Genomic DNA, 17700 nt, shown 5'->3' on the forward strand with positions numbered 1-17700 from the left:
CTGCGAGAGCAGCAGACTGGATGATGGGTCGTTTTGAGAAGGCTGTGAGGAGAGACAGTTTTTTCTGTTTAAGTCAATTTTGGTTTCACCGGACAAAGCTGCAATCTGGTCGTCATTTGTTTTCCCACTCAGACTGTCTGCCGTCCAGAAGTACAACAAAGGTATTACTGAATGATGTTGTTTTGTCGGTATCTGAAGCCACAATATGTCTGATTCTAAAGCTGTAATTTCCTCTTTGCAAACGTTACTTTTTTATCTTTTGTCTGAAGTTTTCAAGCAGCACAAAGACAGAAATGACTTCACAGTGTTTATTTTGCATAGATTTTTTATTGCTGATCATTTTGGCATGCAGGTTACATATTCAGTTTTCTGAACATTAAAAAGTAAACAGTGAAAAATCAGATTCTTTATCATTTTCTGCGTTTAGCTTCAGTGTTGTTATTTGCAGCTGTACAGCAGGTTGATCCTCATGATGTCCCAGTAGGACATGCCCTTCCTCTGGCCGATCTGGACGTTGGGGTCGGGGATGGGGGTGATGGAGTCCTTGCCGTACTGGATGGAGAAGGCTGTTCTTCCATAGTGCATGATGGAGGAGTAGTCGTAGGGAGTGTTCAGGTTGTTGGTGGACTCCCTGTGGAAGTTGCCGGCCATCTGTGGGTCGATGTTCTCCCAGTTTATCCGGACGTAGTTGTCGCGGTCGCTCCTGGACTGCTCGTGCTGGAAGCCCAGAGCGTGGTTGATCTCGTGCTGGATGATGCCGTGGTAGAGGCAGCCCTGCCTGTTGAGAGACAGCACCTGTCTGCCTCCCGTTCTGCCCAGATTGGAGAAACATCCCGCTTTGTTCTCGATGCTGATGTAGTCGTACTCGTTCTTACGGGGGACGAAGCGGAGGCAGGTTTTGCGGTGGAACCCCTTCATGGCGCGGCGGATCTTCTTACTCTCCCCGCTGGTGAACTGGCTGTTCACGGTGAAGGGGATCATCACCAGGCCGTTGGAGGTTTTCTTCCACAGGCAGCTCTGGGACCAGCACATCATGGCGTTTCTGGTTTTGGGAGCCAGCAGGTCTCCTTCCAGCAGGATCTCGTCTGTGCCGTTGTTGGAGGTCAAAATCCTGGTGGTGATGTCCACGCCGTCTGGGACTTCTTCTTCTTCTGCGCTTCCTTCCTCCTGAAGAGGAAGAGCCTGAGAGAGGCCGAGCAGGAGCAGCAGCAGCAGGCTGGCAGACGGAATCATGTTCAGGGTGGCTGTGGAGCTTCTGTGGAGAGTTGCTGTGGAGAGACTCCTTGAAGCTTGATGCTGGACTCAGCTCAGTCCACACTCTTTATACTCTCCTCTACAGGTGTGTCTGCAGCAGGATTATGGGTTGGGGTGGTCTTTGCTGGGCCTAAACAAACCTCTGAGGGGAGGACTCCACAGACCAGCCTCCTGTTTAAACATGGTTTGTTTTATCTGCTCACCAGAAGAAGAAGAAACAGCTTTATAGGTTGTTTTCTTTAAACAGTTAGCTGTAGCCTCCTGGCTAACCTTGGCGTCCTCTGCCTGGCTCCAGTCATGTGTTGGAGCTGCTGCTGGTATGGCTTCATCAGTCTGACATGACAGGCCTGGTTTATACTCCTGCATCAAATCTGTAGCTACACCGAAGTGGCAAACGCCATCGTGAGCACTACTTGTGCGTTGGTGAGTCTGTGAGGCTCTGGCAGTTTTCAGATCCGTCATATTCTCTGCCTGCTTGTGTACAGGAAACCATGGCGACTGAAACCGAGCGCATCATGTTGGAGTCGGAGTTGATAAAAATCGAGCAGCAGTTGATTATACCGGTTTGTAGCGTTCTTCCTTCAGCAGAACTTAGAAAACAGCGGCGATACTGGAAATGTTGGAAATGTTGGAAATGCAGGAAATACGATTTTATCCAGCGATCCAATCACAGGGAACCAGGAAGCTTCTCGCTGTGAGGGAGCAGCGCTAACTCCTGCAGCACCATGCAGCCCATAATATACATATAGTAATAGTACTAAGGGAATCGTTGTGCTCTTACTAGTTTAATTTAGTGTCTATAATTCTTTACAGGCTAATTACAGCACTTTTATTTGTATTTTATTTCAAAATAAAAGTCAAATTATTAGAGTTTTCAATTCAATTTAACATCAACCCAACAATTGTTCATTCGATGCATCAATTAAGGAACCACAATGTGTTTGCTAACCTCTATGCCCCCCGCCCCCCCTGTGCAGCTGGACCCCAGAACGCCTTCCCCTCTTTCCCCCCTTATGGGCGATATTCAGAACAACACGTGGACCTCGAGTGTGGTTGTTATGAGGCGTACCGTCTCCAATTCAAAAATGTAGATTTCTGAGAGATGTTGATGTTCGAGGCTGAGAAGAGGGAGCACATTCCTCTCGCTCAGGAGTCAGTGTTAAAGAAAACTGAATGTTTACGATATACTCTCACCGGACACTTTATTAGGTTCAGCTGTTCAACTGCTCATTAATGCAAATATCTAATCGGCCAATCACGTGGCAGCAACTCAATGCATTAAGCCATGTAGACACGGTCAAGGCGATCTTCTGAAGTTCAAACTGAGCATCAGAATTGGAAAAAAGTTGATTTAAGTGACTTTGAACGTGGCGTGCTTGTTGGTGCCAGACGGGCTGGTTTGAGTATTTTAGCAACTGATAATCTACTCAGATTTTCATGCACAACCATCTCAAGGGTTTACAGAGAAAACGAAAAAATATCCAGTGAGCGGCCGTTCTCTTGTTGATGCCAGAGGTCAGAGGTCAGAGGAGAATGGTCAGACTGGTTTCAGCTGATAGAAAGACAACAGTAACTCAAATAACCCCTCGTTACAAACTGAGGTCTCTGTGTACTGATTGAGCATCGTTTAAACGCCACAGACTACCTGAGCGCTGTTGCTGACCATGTCCAACCCTTTATGACCACAGTGTACCCGTCTTCTGATGGCTACTTCCAGCAGGATAACACACCATGTCACAAAGTTCACATCATCTCAAACTGGTTTCTGGAACATGACGATGAGTTCACTGTACTCAAACGGCGTCCACAGTCACCAGAGCTCAAACCAACCTTTGGGATGTGGTGGAACGGGAGATTCGTCTCATGGATGTGCAGCCGACAAATCTGCAGCAACTGTGTGATGCTATCATGTTAATATGGACCAAAATCTGTATCCAGAAGAAATGTTTCCAGCACCTTGTTGAATCTATGCCACAAAGAATTAAGGCAGTCCTGAAGACAAAACGGGGTCCAACCCGGTCCTTGCGAGGTGTACCTGATAAAGTGGTCGATGAGTGTATATGTCTTTGATATGTTTGGACTTAAGAAGGAAGTTTGGTATTTTTTCCCTCTGTTGAATCATCTGCTTGAGTCTCGTTCACTCCAGCGGAGGTGAGAGTGATTACACCTGGAGTCAATCTGGCACCGATTGGAGCTCCTCTCTGATTGGCCATAGAGGACAGGTAACATGGTGTTTAATGTCTGCGAGAGCAGCAGACTGGATGATGGGTCGTTTTGAGAAGGCTGTGAGGAGAGACAGTTTTTTCTGTTTAAGTCAATTTTGGTTTCAACGGACAAAGCTGCAATCTGGTCGTCATTTGTTTTCCCACTCAGACTGTCTGCCGTCCAGAAGTACAACAAAGGTATTACTGAATGATGTTGTTTTGTCGGTATCTGAAGCCACAATATGTCTGATTCTAAAGCTGTAATTTCCTCTTTGCAAACATTACTTTTTTATCTTTTGTCTGAAGTTTTCAAGCAGCACAAAGACAGAAATGACTTCACAGTGTTTATTTTGCATAGATTTTTTATTGCTGATCATTTTGGCATGCAGGTTACATATTCAGTTTTCTGAACATTAAAAAGTAAACAGTGAAAAATCAGATTCTTTATCATTTTCTGCGTTTAGCTTCAGTGTTGTTATTTGCAGCTGTACAGCAGGTTGATCCTCATGATGTCCCAGTAGGACATGCCCTTCCTCTGGCCGATCTGGACGTTGGGGTCGGGGATGGGGGTGATGGAGTCCTTGCCGTACTGGATGGAGAAGGCTGTTCTTCCATAGTGCATGATGGAGGAGTAGTCGTAGGGAGTGTTCAGGTTGTTGGTGGACTCCCTGTGGAAGTTGCCGGCCATCTGTGGGTCGATGTTCTCCCAGTTTATCCGGACGTAGTTGTCGCGGTCGCTCCTGGACTGCTCGTGCTGGAAGCCCAGAGCGTGGTTGATCTCGTGCTGGATGATGCCGTGGTAGAGGCAGCCCTGCCTGTTGAGAGACAGCACCTGTCTGCCTCCCGTTCTGCCCAGATTGGAGAAACATCCCGCTTTGTTCTCGATGCTGATGTAGTCGTACTCGTTCTTACGGGGGACGAAGCGGAGGCAGGTTTTGCGGTGGAACCCCTTCATGGCGTAGTCGATCTTCTGCCTCTCCCCGCTGGTGAACTGGCTGTTCACGGTGAAGGGGATCATCACCAGGCCGTTGGAGGTTTTCTTCCACAGGCAGCTCTGGGACCAGCACATCATGGCGTTTCTGGTTTTGGGAGCCAGCAGGTCTCCTTCCAGCAGGATCTCGTCTGTGCCGTTGTTGGAGGTCAAAATCCTGGTGGTGATGTCCACGCCGTCTGGGACTTCTTCTTCTTCTTCTGCGCTTCCTTCCTCCTGAAGAGGAAGAGCCTGAGAGAGGCCGAGCAGGAGCAGCAGCAGCAGGCTGGCAGACGGAATCATGTTCAGGGTGGCTGTGGAGCTTCTGTGGAGAGTTGCTGTGGAGAGACTCCTTGAAGCTTGATGCTGGACTCAGCTCAGTCCACACTCTTTATACTCTCCTCTACAGGTGTGTCTGCAGCAGGATTATGGGTTGGGGTGGTCTTTGCTGGGCCTAAACAAACCTCTGAGGGGAGGACTCCACAGACCAGCCTCCTGTTTAAACATGGTTTGTTTTATCTGCTCACCAGAAGAAGAAGAAACAGCTTTATAGGTTGTTTTCTTTAAACAGTTAGCTGTAGCCTCCTGGCTAACCTTGGCGTCCTCTGCCTGGCTCCAGTCATGTGTTGGAGCTGCTGCTGGTATGGCTTCATCAGTCTGACATGACAGGCCTGGTTTATACTCCTGCATCAAATGTGTAGCTACACCGAAGTGGCAAACGCCATCGTGAGCACTACTTGTGCGTTGGTGAGTCTGTGAGGCTCTGGCAGTTTTCAGATCCGTCATATTCTCTGCCTGCTTGTGTACAGGAAACCATGGCGACTGAAACCGAGCGCATCATGTTGGAGTCGGAGTTGATAAAAATCGAGCAGCAGTTGATTATACCGGTTTGTAGCGTTCTTCCTTCAGCAGATTTTAGAAAACAGCGGCGATACTGGAAATGTTGGAAATGTTGGAAATGCAGGAAATACGATTTTATCCAGCGATCCAATCACAGGGAACCAGGAAGCTTCTCGCTGTGAGGGAGCAGCGCTAACTCCTGCAGCACCATGCAGCCCATAATATACATATAGTAATAGTACTAAGGGAATCGTTGTGCTCTTACTAGTTTAATTTAGTGTCTATAATTCTTTACAGGCTAATTACAGCACTTTTATTTGTATTTTATTTCAAAATAAAAGTCAAATTATTAGAGTTTTCAATTCAATTTAACATCAACCCAACAATTGTTCATTCGATGCATCAATTAAGGAACCACAATGTGTTTGCTAACCTCTATGCCCCCCGCCCCCCCTGTGCAGCTGGACCCCAGAACGCCTTCCCCTCTTTCCCCCCTTATGGGCGATATTCAGAACAACACGTGGACCTCCAGTGTGGTTGTTATGAGGCGTACCGTCTCCAATTCAAAAATGTAGATTTCTGAGAGATGTTGATGTTCGAGGCTGAGAAGAGGGAGCACATTCCTCTCGCTCAGGAGTCAGTGTTAAAGAAAACTGAATGTTTACGATATACTCTCACCGGACACTTTATTAGGTTCAGCTGTTCAACTGCTCATTAATGCAAATATCTAATCGGCCAATCACGTGGCAGCAACTCAATGCATTAAGCCATGTAGACACGGTCAAGACGATCTTCTGAAGTTCAAACTGAGCATCAGAATTGGAAAAAAGTTGATTTAAGTGACTTTGAACGTGGCGTGCTTGTTGGTGCCAGACGGGCTGGTTTGAGTATTTTAGCAACTGATAATCTACTCAGATTTTCATGCACAACCATCTCAAGGGTTTACAGAGAAAACGAAAAAATATCCAGTGAGCGGCCGTTCTCTTGTTGATGCCAGAGGTCAGAGGTCAGAGGAGAATGGTCAGACTGGTTTCAGCTGATAGAAAGACAACAGTAACTCAAATAACCCCTCGTTACAAACTGAGGTCTCTGTGTACTGATTGAGCATCGTTTAAACGCCACAGACTACCTGAGCGCTGTTGCTGACCATGTCCAACCCTTTATGACCACAGTGTACCCGTCTTCTGATGGCTACTTCCAGCAGGATAACACACCATGTCACAAAGTTCACATCATCTCAAACTGGTTTCTTGAACATGACGATGAGTTCACTGTACTCAAACGGCGTCCACAGTCACCAGAGCTCAAACCAACCTTTGGGATGTGGTGGAACGGGAGATTCGTCTCATGGATGTGCAGCCGACAAATCTGCAGCAACTGTGTGATGCTATCATGTTAATATGGACCAAAATCTGTATCCAGAAGAAATGTTTCCAGCACCTTGTTGAATCTATGCCACAAAGAATTAAGGCAGTCCTGAAGACAAAACGGGGTCCAACCCGGTCCTTGCGAGGTGTACCTGATAAAGTGGTCGATGAGTGTATATGTCTTTGATATGTTTGGACTTAAGAAGGAAGTTTGGTATTTTTTCCCTCTGTTGAATCATCTGCTTGAGTCTCGTTCACTCCAGCGGAGGTGAGAGTGATTACACCTGGAGTCAATCTGGCACCGATTGGAGCTCCTCTCTGATTGGCCATAGAGGACAGGTAACATGGTGTTTAATGTCTGCGAGAGCAGCAGACTGGATGATGGGTCGTTTTGAGAAGGCTGTGAGGAGAGACAGTTTTTTCTGTTTAAGTCAATTTTGGTTTCAACGGACAAAGCTGCAATCTGGTCGTCATTTGTTTTCCCACTCAGACTGTCTGCCGTCCAGAAGTACAACAAAGGTATTACTGAATGATGTTGTTTTGTCGGTATCTGAAGCCACAATATGTCTGATTCTAAAGCTGTAATTTCCTCTTTGCAAACATTACTTTTTTATCTTTTGTCTGAAGTTTTCAAGCAGCACAAAGACAGAAATGACTTCACAGTGTTTATTTTGCATAGATTTTTTATTGCTGATCATTTTGGCATGCAGGTTACATATTCAGTTTTCTGAACATTAAAAAGTAAACAGTGAAAAATCAGATTCTTTATCATTTTCTGCGTTTAGCTTCAGTGTTGTTATTTGCAGCTGTACAGCAGGTTGATCCTCATGATGTCCCAGTAGGACATGCCCTTCCTCTGGCCGATCTGGACGTTGGGGTCGGGGATGGGGGTGATGGAGTCCTTGCCGTACTGGATGGAGAAGGCTGTTCTTCCATAGTGCATGATGGAGGAGTAGTCGTAGGGAGTGTTCAGGTTGTTGGTGGAATCCCTGTGGAAGTTGCCGGCCATCTGTGGGTCGATGTTCTCCCAGTTTATCCGGACGTAGTTGTCGCGGTCGCTCCTGGACTGCTCGTGCTGGAAGCCCAGAGCGTGGTTGATCTCGTGCTGGATGATGCCGTGGTAGAGGCAGCCCTGCCTGTTGAGAGACAGCACCTGTCTGCCTCCCGTTCTGCCCAGATTGGAGAAACATCCCGCTTTGTTCTCGATGCTGATGTAGTCGTACTCGTTCTTACGGGGGACGAAGCGGAGGCAGGTTTTGCGGTGGAACCCCTTCATGGCGTAGTCGATCTTCTGCCTCTCCCCGCTGGTGAACTGGCTGTTCACGGTGAAGGGGATCATCACCAGGCCGTTGGAGGTTTTCTTCCACAGGCAGCTCTGGGACCAGCACATCATGGCGTTTCTGGTTTTGGGAGCCAGCAGGTCTCCTTCCAGCAGGATCTCGTCTGTGCCGTTGTTGGAGGTCAAAATCCTGGTGGTGATGTCCACGCCGTCTGGGACTTCTTCTTCTTCTTCTGCGCTTCCTTCCTCCTGAAGAGGAAGAGCCTGAGAGAGGCCGAGCAGGAGCAGCAGCAGCAGGCTGGCAGACGGAATCATGTTCAGGGTGGCTGTGGAGCTTCTGTGGAGAGTTGCTGTGGAGAGACTCCTTGAAGCTTGATGCTGGACTCAGCTCAGTCCACACTCTTTATACTCTCCTCTACAGGTGTGTCTGCAGCAGGATTATGGGTTGGGGTGGTCTTTGCTGGGCCTAAACAAACCTCTGAGGGGAGGACTCCACAGACCAGCCTCCTGTTTAAACATGGTTTGTTTTATCTGCTCACCAGAAGAAGAAGAAACAGCTTTATAGGTTGTTTTCTTTAAACAGTTAGCTGTAGCCTCCTGGCTAACCTTGGCGTCCTCTGCCTGGCTCCAGTCATGTGTTGGAGCTGCTGCTGGTATGGCTTCATCAGTCTGACATGACAGGCCTGGTTTATACTCCTGCATCAAATGTGTAGCTACACCGAAGTGGCAAACGCCATCGTGAGCACTACTTGTGCGTTGGTGAGTCTGTGAGGCTCTGCACTTCTTTGCTGATAAACACGAGCTGGCAGTTTTCAGATCCGTCATATTCTCTGCCTGCTTGTGTACAGGAAACCATGGCGACTGAAACCGAGCGCATCATGTTGGAGTCGGAGTTGATAAAAATCGAGCAGCAGTTGATTATACCGGTTTGTAGCGTTCTTCCTTCAGCAGAATTTAGAAAACAGCGGCGATACTGGAAATGTTGGAAATGTTGGAAATGCAGGAAATACGATTTTATCCAGCGATCCAATCACAGGGAACCAGGAAGCTTCTCGCTGTGAGGGAGCAGCGCTAACTCCTGCAGCACCATGCAGCCCATAATATACATATAGTAATAGTACTAAGGCAATCATTGTGCTCTTACTAGTTTAATTTAGTGTCTATAATTCTTTACAGGCTAATTACAGCACTTTTATTTGTATTTTATTTCAAAATAAAAGTCAAATTATTAGAGTTTTCAATTCAATTTAACATCAACCCAACAATTGTTCATTCGATGCATCAATTAAGGAACCACAATGTGTTTGCTAACCTCTATGCCCCCCGCCCCCCCTGTGCAGCTGGACCCCAGAACGCCTTCCCCTCTTTCCCCCCTTATGGGCGATATTCAGAACAACACGTGGACCTCCAGTGTGGTTGTTATGAGGCGTACCGTCTCCAATTCAAAAATGTAGATTTCTGAGAGATGTTGATGTTCGAGGCTGAGAAGAGGGAGCACATTCCTCTCGCTCAGGAGTCAGTGTTAAAGAAAACTGAATGTTTACGATATACTCTCACCGGACACTTTATTAGGTTCAGCTGTTCAACTGCTCATTAATGCAAATATCTAATCGGCCAATCACGTGGCAGCAACTCAATGCATTAAGCCATGTAGACACGGTCAAGACGATCTTCTGAAGTTCAAACTGAGCATCAGAATTGGAAAAAAGTTGATTTAAGTGACTTTGAACGTGGCGTGCTTGTTGGTGCCAGACGGGCTGGTTTGAGTATTTTAGCAACTGATAATCTACTCAGATTTTCATGCACAACCATCTCAAGGGTTTACAGAGAAAACGAAAAAATATCCAGTGAGCGGCCGTTCTCTTGTTGATGCCAGAGGTCAGAGGTCAGAGGAGAATGGTCAGACTGGTTTCAGCTGATAGAAAGACAACAGTAACTCAAATAACCCCTCGTTACAAACTGAGGTCTCTGTGTACTGATTGAGCATCGTTTAAACGCCACAGACTACCTGAGCGCTGTTGCTGACCATGTCCAACCCTTTATGACCACAGTGTACCCGTCTTCTGATGGCTACTTCCAGCAGGATAACACACCATGTCACAAAGTTCACATCATCTCAAACTGGTTTCTTGAACATGACGATGAGTTCACTGTACTCAAACGGCGTCCACAGTCACCAGAGCTCAAACCAACCTTTGGGATGTGGTGGAACGGGAGATTCGTCTCATGGATGTGCAGCCGACAAATCTGCAGCAACTGTGTGATGCTATCATGTTAATATGGACCAAAATCTGTATCCAGAAGAAATGTTTCCAGCACCTTGTTGAATCTATGCCACAAAGAATTAAGGCAGTCCTGAAGACAAAACGGGGTCCAACCCGGTCCTTGCGAGGTGTACCTGATAAAGTGGTCGATGAGTGTATATGTCTTTGATATGTTTGGACTTAAGAAGGAAGTTTGGTATTTTTTCCCTCTGTTGAATCATCTGCTTGAGTCTCGTTCACTCCAGCGGAGGTGAGAGTGATTACACCTGGAGTCAATCTGGCACCGATTGGAGCTCCTCTCTGATTGGCCATAGAGGACAGGTAACATGGTGTTTAATGTCTGCGAGAGCAGCAGACTGGATGATGGGTCGTTTTGAGAAGGCTGTGAGGAGAGACAGTTTTTTCTGTTTAAGTCAATTTTGGTTTCACAGGACAAAGCTGCAATCTGGTCGTCATTTGTTTTCCCACTCAGACTGTCTGCCGTCCAGAAGTACAACAAAGGTATTACTGAATGATGTTGTTTTGTCGGTATCTGAAGCCACAATATGTCTGATTCTAAAGCTGTAATTTCCTCTTGTCAAACATTACTTTTTTATCTTTTGTCTGAAGTTTTCAAGCAGCACAAAGACAGAAATGACTTCACAGTGTTTATTTTGCATAGATTTTTTATTGCTGATCATTTTGGCATGCAGGTTACATATTCAGTTTTCTGAACATTAAAAAGTAAACAGTGAAAAATCAGATTCTTTATCATTTTCTGCGTTTAGCTTCAGTGTTGTTATTTGCAGCTGTACAGCAGGTTGATCCTCATGATGTCCCAGTAGGACATGCCCTTCCTCTGGCCGATCTGGACGTTGGGGTCGGGGATGGGGGTGATGGAGTCCTTGCCGTACTGGATGGAGAAGGCTGTTCTTCCATAGTGCATGATGGAGGAGTAGTCGTAGGGAGTGTTCAGGTTGTTGGTGGACTCCCTGTGGAAGTTGCCGGCCATCTGTGGGTCGATGTTCTCCCAGTTTATCCGGACGTAGTTGTCGCGGTCGCTCCTGGACTGCTCGTGCTGGAAGCCCAGAGCGTGGTTGATCTCGTGCTGGATGATACCGTGGTAGAGGCAGCCCTGCCTGTTGAGAGACAGCACCTGTCTGCCTCCCGTTCTGCCCAGATTGGAGAAACATCCCGCTTTGTTCTCGATGCTGATGTAGTCGTACTCGTTCTTACGGGGGACGAAGCGGAGACAGGTTTTGCGGTGGAACCCCTTCATGGCGTAGTCGATCTTCTGCCTCTCCCCGCTGGTGAACTGGCTGTTCACGGTGAAGGGGATCATCACCAGGCCGTTGGAGGTTTTCTTCCACAGGCAGCTCTGGGACCAGCACATCATGGCGTTTCTGGTTTTGGGAGCCAGCAGGTCTCCTTCCAGCAGGATCTCGTCTGTGCCGTTGTTGGAGGTCAAAATCCTGGTGGTGATGTCCACGCCGTCTGGGACTTCTTCTTCTTCTTCTGCGCTTCCTTCCTCCTGAAGAGGAAGAGCCTGAGAGAGGCCGAGCAGGAGCAGCAGCAGCAGGCTGGCAGACGGAATCATGTTCAGGGTGGCTGTGGAGCTTCTGTGGAGAGTTGCTGTGGAGAGACTCCTTGAAGCTTGATGCTGGACTCAGCTCAGTCCACACTCTTTATACTCTCCTCTACAGGTGTGTCTGCAGCAGGATTATGGGTTGGGGTGGTCTTTGCTGGGCCTAAACAAACCTCTGAGGGGAGGACTCCACAGACCAGCCTCCTGTTTAAACATGGTTTGTTTTATCTGCTCACCAGAAGAAGAAGAAACAGCTTTATAGGTTGTTTTCTTTAAACAGTTAGCTGTAGCCTCCTGGCTAACCTTGGCGTCCTCTGCCTGGCTCCAGTCATGTGTTGGAGCTGCTGCTGGTATGGCTTCATCAGTCTGACATGACAGGCCTGGTTTATACTCCTGCATCAAATCTGTAGCTACACCGAAGTGGCACACGCCATCGTGAGCACTACTTGTGCGTTGGTGAGTCTGTGAGGCTCTGCACTTCTTTGCTGATAAACACGAGCTGGCAGTTTTCAGATCCGTCATATTCTCTGTCTGCTTGTGTACAGGAAACCATGGCGACTGAAACCGAGCGCATCATGTTGGAGTCGGAGTTGATAAAAATCGAGCAGCAGTTGATTATACCGGTTTGTAGCGTTCTTCCTTCAGCAGAATTTAGAAAACAGCGGCGATACTGGAAATGTTGGAAATGTTGGAAATGCAGGAAATACGATTTTATCCAGCGATCCAATCACAGGGAACCAGGAAGCTTCTCGCTGTGAGGGAGCAGCGCTAACTCCTGCAGCACCATGCAGCCCATAATATACATATAGTAATAGTACTAAGGGAATCGTTGTGCTCTTACTAGTTTAATTTAGTGTCTATAATTCTTTACAGGCTAATTACAGCACTTTTATTTGTATTTTATTTCAAAATAAAAGTCAAATTATTAGAGTTTTCAATTCAATTTAACATCAACCCAACAATTGTTCATTCGATGCATCAATTAAGGAACCACAATGTGTTTGCTAACCTCTATGCCCCCCGCCCCCCTGTGCAGCTGGACCCCAGAACGCCTTCCCCTCTTTCCCCCCTTATGGGCGATATTCAGAACAACACGTGGACCTCGAGTGTGGTTGTTATGAGGCGTACCGTCTCCAATTCAAAAATGTAGATTTCTGAGAGATGTTGATGTTCGAGGCTGAGAAGAGAGAGCACATTCCTCTCGCTCAGGAGTCAGTGTTAAAGAAAACTGAATGTTTACGATATACTCTCACCGGACACTTTATTAGGTTCAGCTGTTCAACTGCTCATTAATGCAAATATCTAATCGGCCAATCACGTGGCAGCAACTCAATGCATTAAGCCATGTAGACACGGTCAAGACGATCTTCTGAAGTTCAAACTGAGCATCAGAATTGGAAAAAAGTTGATTTAAGTGACTTTGAATGTGGCGTGCTTGTTGGTGCCAGACGGGCTGGTTTGAGTATTTTAGCAACTGATAATCTACTCAGATTTTCATGCACAACCATCTCAAGGGTTTACAGAGAAAACGAAAAAATATCCAGTGAGCGGCCGTTCTCTTGTTGAGGTCAGAGGTCAGAGGAGAATGGTCAGACTGGTTTCAGCTGATAGAAAGACAACAGTAACTCAAATAACCCCTCGTTACAAACTGAGGTCCCTGTGTACTGATTGAGCATCGTTTAAACGCCACAGACTACCTGAGCGCTGTTGCTGACCATGTCCAACCCTTTATGACCACAGTGTACCCGTCTTCTGATGGCTACTTCCAGCAGGATAACACACCATGTCACAAAGTTCACATCATCTCAAACTGGTTTCTTGAACATGACGATGAGTTCACTGTACTCAAACGGCGTCCACAGTCACCAGAGCTCAAACCAACCTTTGGGATGTGGTGGAACGGGAGATTCGTCCCATGGATGTGCAGCCGACAAATCTGCAGCAACTGTGTGATGCTATCATGTTAATATGGACCAAAATCTGTATCCAGAAGAAATGTTTCCAGCACCTTGTTGAATCTATGCCACAAAGAATTAAGGCAGTCCTGAAGACAAAACGGGGTCCAACCCGGTCCTTGCAAGGTGTACCTGATAAAGTGGTCGATGAGTGTATATGTCTTTGATATGTTTGGACTTAAGAAGGAAGTTTGGTATTTTTTCCCTCTGTTGAATCATCTGCTTGAGTCTCGTTCACTCCAGCGGAGGTGAGAGTGATTACACCTGGAGTCAATCTGGCACCGATTGGAGCTCCTCTCTGATTGGCCATAGAGGACAGGTAACATGGTGTTTAATGTCTGCGAGAGCAGCAGACTGGATGATGGGTCGTTTTGAGAAGGCTGTGAGGAGAGACAGTTTTTTCTGTTTAAGTCAATTTTGGTTTCAACGGACAAAGCTGCAATCTGGTCGTCATTTGTTTTCCCACTCAGACTGTCTGCCGTCCAGAAGTACAACAAAGGTATTACTGAATGATGTTGTTTTGTCGGTATCTGAAGCCACAATATGTCTGATTCTAAAGCTGTAATTTCCTCTTTGCAAACATTACTTTTTTATCTTTTGTCTGAAGTTTTCAAGCAGCACAAAGACAGAAATGACTTCACAGTGTTTATTTTGCATAGAGTTTTTATTGCTGATCATTTTGGCATGCAGGTTACATATTCAGTTTTCTGAACATTAAAAAGTAAACAGTGAAAAATCAGATTCTTTATCATTTTCTGCGTTTAGCTTCAGTGTTGTTATTTGCAGCTGTACAGCAGGTTGATCCTCATGATGTCCCAGTAGGACATGCCCTTCCTCTGGCCGATCTGGACGTTGGGGTCGGGGATGGGGGTGATGGAGTCCTTGCCGTACTGGATGGAGAAGGCTGTTCTTCCATAGTGCATGATGGAGGAGTAGTCGTAGGGAGTGTTCAGGTTGTTGGTGGACTCCCTGTGGAAGTTGCCGGCCATCTGTGGGTCGATGTTCTCCCAGTTTATCCGGACGTAGTTGTCGCGGTCGCTCCTGGACTGCTCGTGCTGGAAGCCCAGAGCGTGGTTGATCTCGTGCTGGATGATGCCGTGGTAGAGGCAGCCCTGCCTGTTGAGAGACAGCACCTGTCTGCCTCCCGTTCTGCCCAGATTGGAGAAACATCCCGCTTTGTTCTCGATGCTGATGTAGTCGTACTCGTTCTTACGGGGGACGAAGCGGAGGCAGGTTTTGCGGTGGAACCCCTTCATGGCGCGGCGGATCTTCTTACTCTCCCCGCTGGTGAACTGGCTGTTCACGGTGAAGGGGATCATCACCAGGCCGTTGGAGGTTTTCTTCCACAGGCAGCTCTGGGACCAGCACATCATGGCGTTTCTGGTTTTGGGAGCCAGCAGGTCTCCTTCCAGCAGGATCTCGTCTGTGCCGTTGTTGGAGGTCAAAATCCTGGTGGTGATGTCCACGCCGTCTGGGACTTCTTCTTCTTCTTCTTCTGCGCTTCCTTCCTCCTGAAGAGGAAGAGCCTGAGAGAGGCCGAGCAGGAGCAGCAGCAGCAGGCTGGCAGACGGAATCATGTTCAGGGTGGCTGTGGAGCTTCTGTGGAGAGTTGCTGTGGAGAGACTCCTTGAAGCTTGATGCTGGACTCAGCTCAGTCCACACTCTTTATACTCTCCTCTACAGGTGTGTCTGCAGCAGGATTATGGGTTGGGGTGGTCTTTGCTGGGCCTAAACAAACCTCTGAGGGGAGGACTCCACAGACCAGCCTCCTGTTTAAACATGGTTTGTTTTATCTGCTCACCAGAAGAAGAAGAAACAGCTTTATAGGTTGTTTTCTTTAAACAGTTAGCTGTAGCCTCCTGGCTAACCTTGGCGTCCTCTGCCTGGCTCCAGTCATGTGTTGGAGCTGCTGCTGGTATAAATGGTGGCCGGTAGGGGTCAAACAATCAGCAACTGATGACATAACATAGATTTAGAAAAACGCGGAGAATATATAGAAACGTTTCATATTGAAAAGCAAATGCAAACTACCACAGACACGCTGCATAAGCATCAAACGCGCTGCAAGTACAGAAATGAAACTCGAAAGTCATGAAAGTCAAAACACACACAACCATAAAACAACAGCAAACACACAAACGCTGCAAGTTCAGCCTGAAACGGAAGTGCTCCAGGCCTGTAGGGCCGCTGTGGTTTATTTACGAGAGAGAGTAAGAGAGACAGCTAGGATCAGAAAGTTATGTTTCGATAGGGAAGTTGAGGTCCAGACCCATCCCAGACTCTGGGTCCGTGGCTGCAGCCCCGTGATGCCTGGAGCAAGTGCTAGCTCTGGGGCTATGAGCTCCAGCTCCATCTTATCCCTCTGCACCCGCTTTCTCAGCCTGACACTTTGTGATTTCGCCACCCCCCGGAGTCTGTGTTGAACTTGCTACTCATCTCTTTGCTACAGTTTAACATTCTCCCTGTCATCAAACACTGACACTTCACCCACGGAGAGCCCTCTGCCCCGGGCCTGACAAGTTCAAAATCCTGGCTGACTGAAGTCCTGTACTCAAGCCGGGCAACGGTGCCGGTAGCCGGGCAGCCAACTTAGAAAAGCTACCGGTTGACAAGACCTTGCTAACCTTCCCCTCTTTCCCCCCTTATGGGCGATATTCAGAACAACACGTGGACCTCCAGTGTGGTTGTTATGAGGCGTACCGTCTCCAATTCAAAAATGTAGATTTCTGAGAGATGTTGATGTTCGAGGCTGAGAAGAGGGAGCACATTCCTCTCGCTCAGGAGTCAGTGTTAAAGAAAACTGAATGTTTACGATATACTCTCACCGGACACTTTATTAGGTTCAGCTGTTCAACTGCTCATTAATGCAAATATCTAATCGGCCAATCACGTGGCAGCAACTCAATGCATTAAGCCATGTAGACACGGTCAAGACGATCTTCTGAAGTTCAAACTGAGCATCAGAATTGGAAAAAAGTTGATTTAAGTGACTTTGAACGTGGCGTGCTTGTTGGTGCCAGACGGGCTGGTTTGAGTATTTTAGCAACTGATAATCTACTCAGATTTTCATGCACAACCATCTCAAGGGTTTACAGAGAAAACGAAAAAATATCCAGTGAGCGGCCGTTCTCTTGTTGATGCCAGAGGTCAGAGGAGAATGGTCAGACTGGTTTCAGCTGATAGAAAGACAACAGTAACTCAAATAACCCCTCGTTACAAACTGAGGTCCCTGTGTACTGATTGAGCATCGTTTAAACGCCACAGACTACCTGAGCGCTGTTGCTGACCATGTCCAACCCTTTATGACCACAGTGTACCCGTCTTCTGATGGCTACTTCCAGCAGGATAACACACCATGTCACAAAGTTCACATCATCTCAAACTTGAACATGACGATGAGTTCACTGTACTCAAACGGCGTCCACAGTCACCAGGTCTCAATCCAACCTTTGGGATGTGGTGGAACGGGAGATTCGTCTCATGGATGTGCAGCCGACAAATCTGCAGCAACTGTGTGATGCTATCATGTTAATATGGACCAAAATCTGTATCCAGAAGAAATGTTTCCAGCACCTTGTTGAATCTATGCCACAAAGAATTAAGGCAGTCCTGAAGACAAAACGGGGTCCAACCCGGTCCTTGCGAGGTGTACCTGATAAAGTGGTCGATGAGTGTATATGTCTTTGATATGTTTGGACTTAAGAAGGAAGTTTGGTATTTTTTCCCTCTGTTGAATCATCTGCTTGAGTCTCGTTCACTCCAGCGGAGGTGAGAGTGATTACACCTGGAGTCAATCTGGCACCGATTGGAGCTCCTCTCTGATTGGCCATAGAGGACAGGTAACATGGTGTTTAATGTCTGCGAGAGCAGCAGACTGGATGATGGGTCGTTTTGAGAAGGCTGTGAGGAGAGACAGTTTTTTCTGTTTAAGTCAATTTTGGTTTCAACGGACAAAGCTGCAATCTGGTCGTCATTTGTTTTCCCACTCAGACTGTCTGCCGTC

The 17700-nt window shown here is 47.1% G+C and overlaps 6 protein-coding genes across 6 annotated transcripts in view; 1 reads left to right on the forward strand and 5 right to left on the reverse strand.

The window, feature by feature from the left end:
- LOC110003068 (gamma-aminobutyric acid type B receptor subunit 2-like) overlaps positions 1 to 17700 on the forward strand; it is a 42036-nt gene that overhangs the window by 14363 nt on the left and 9973 nt on the right. The window lies entirely within an intron of this gene.
- LOC110003074 (high choriolytic enzyme 1-like) lies at positions 345 to 1488 on the reverse strand. Its single transcript, XM_065958035.1, has one exon. The coding sequence runs from the start codon at positions 1231 to 1233 to the stop codon at positions 439 to 441; it is 795 nt and encodes a 264-aa protein (XP_065814107.1). The 5' UTR covers positions 1234 to 1488; the 3' UTR covers positions 345 to 438.
- On the reverse strand, positions 3140 to 5199 carry LOC136179834 (high choriolytic enzyme 1-like). The gene has a single exon (XM_065958022.1). The coding sequence runs from the start codon at positions 4729 to 4731 to the stop codon at positions 3934 to 3936; it is 798 nt and encodes a 265-aa protein (XP_065814094.1). The 5' UTR covers positions 4732 to 5199; the 3' UTR covers positions 3140 to 3933.
- LOC136179835 (high choriolytic enzyme 1-like) lies at positions 6345 to 8484 on the reverse strand. Its single transcript, XM_065958028.1, has one exon. It carries the CDS (start codon positions 8227 to 8229, stop codon positions 7432 to 7434), a length of 798 nt encoding a protein of 265 aa, XP_065814100.1. The 5' UTR covers positions 8230 to 8484; the 3' UTR covers positions 6345 to 7431.
- Positions 10670 to 12009, reverse strand: LOC110003077 (high choriolytic enzyme 1-like). Its single transcript, XM_020658773.3, has one exon. It carries the CDS (start codon positions 11752 to 11754, stop codon positions 10957 to 10959), a length of 798 nt encoding a protein of 265 aa, XP_020514429.2. The 5' UTR covers positions 11755 to 12009; the 3' UTR covers positions 10670 to 10956.
- LOC109978883 (high choriolytic enzyme 1-like) lies at positions 14396 to 15676 on the reverse strand. The gene has a single exon (XM_065958034.1). It carries the CDS (start codon positions 15272 to 15274, stop codon positions 14474 to 14476), a length of 801 nt encoding a protein of 266 aa, XP_065814106.1. The 5' UTR covers positions 15275 to 15676; the 3' UTR covers positions 14396 to 14473.

This window comes from Labrus bergylta, chromosome 8, assembly GCF_963930695.1.
Source record: "Labrus bergylta chromosome 8, fLabBer1.1, whole genome shotgun sequence".
In the NCBI taxonomy this organism is placed as follows: Eukaryota; Metazoa; Chordata; class Actinopteri; order Labriformes; family Labridae; genus Labrus; species Labrus bergylta.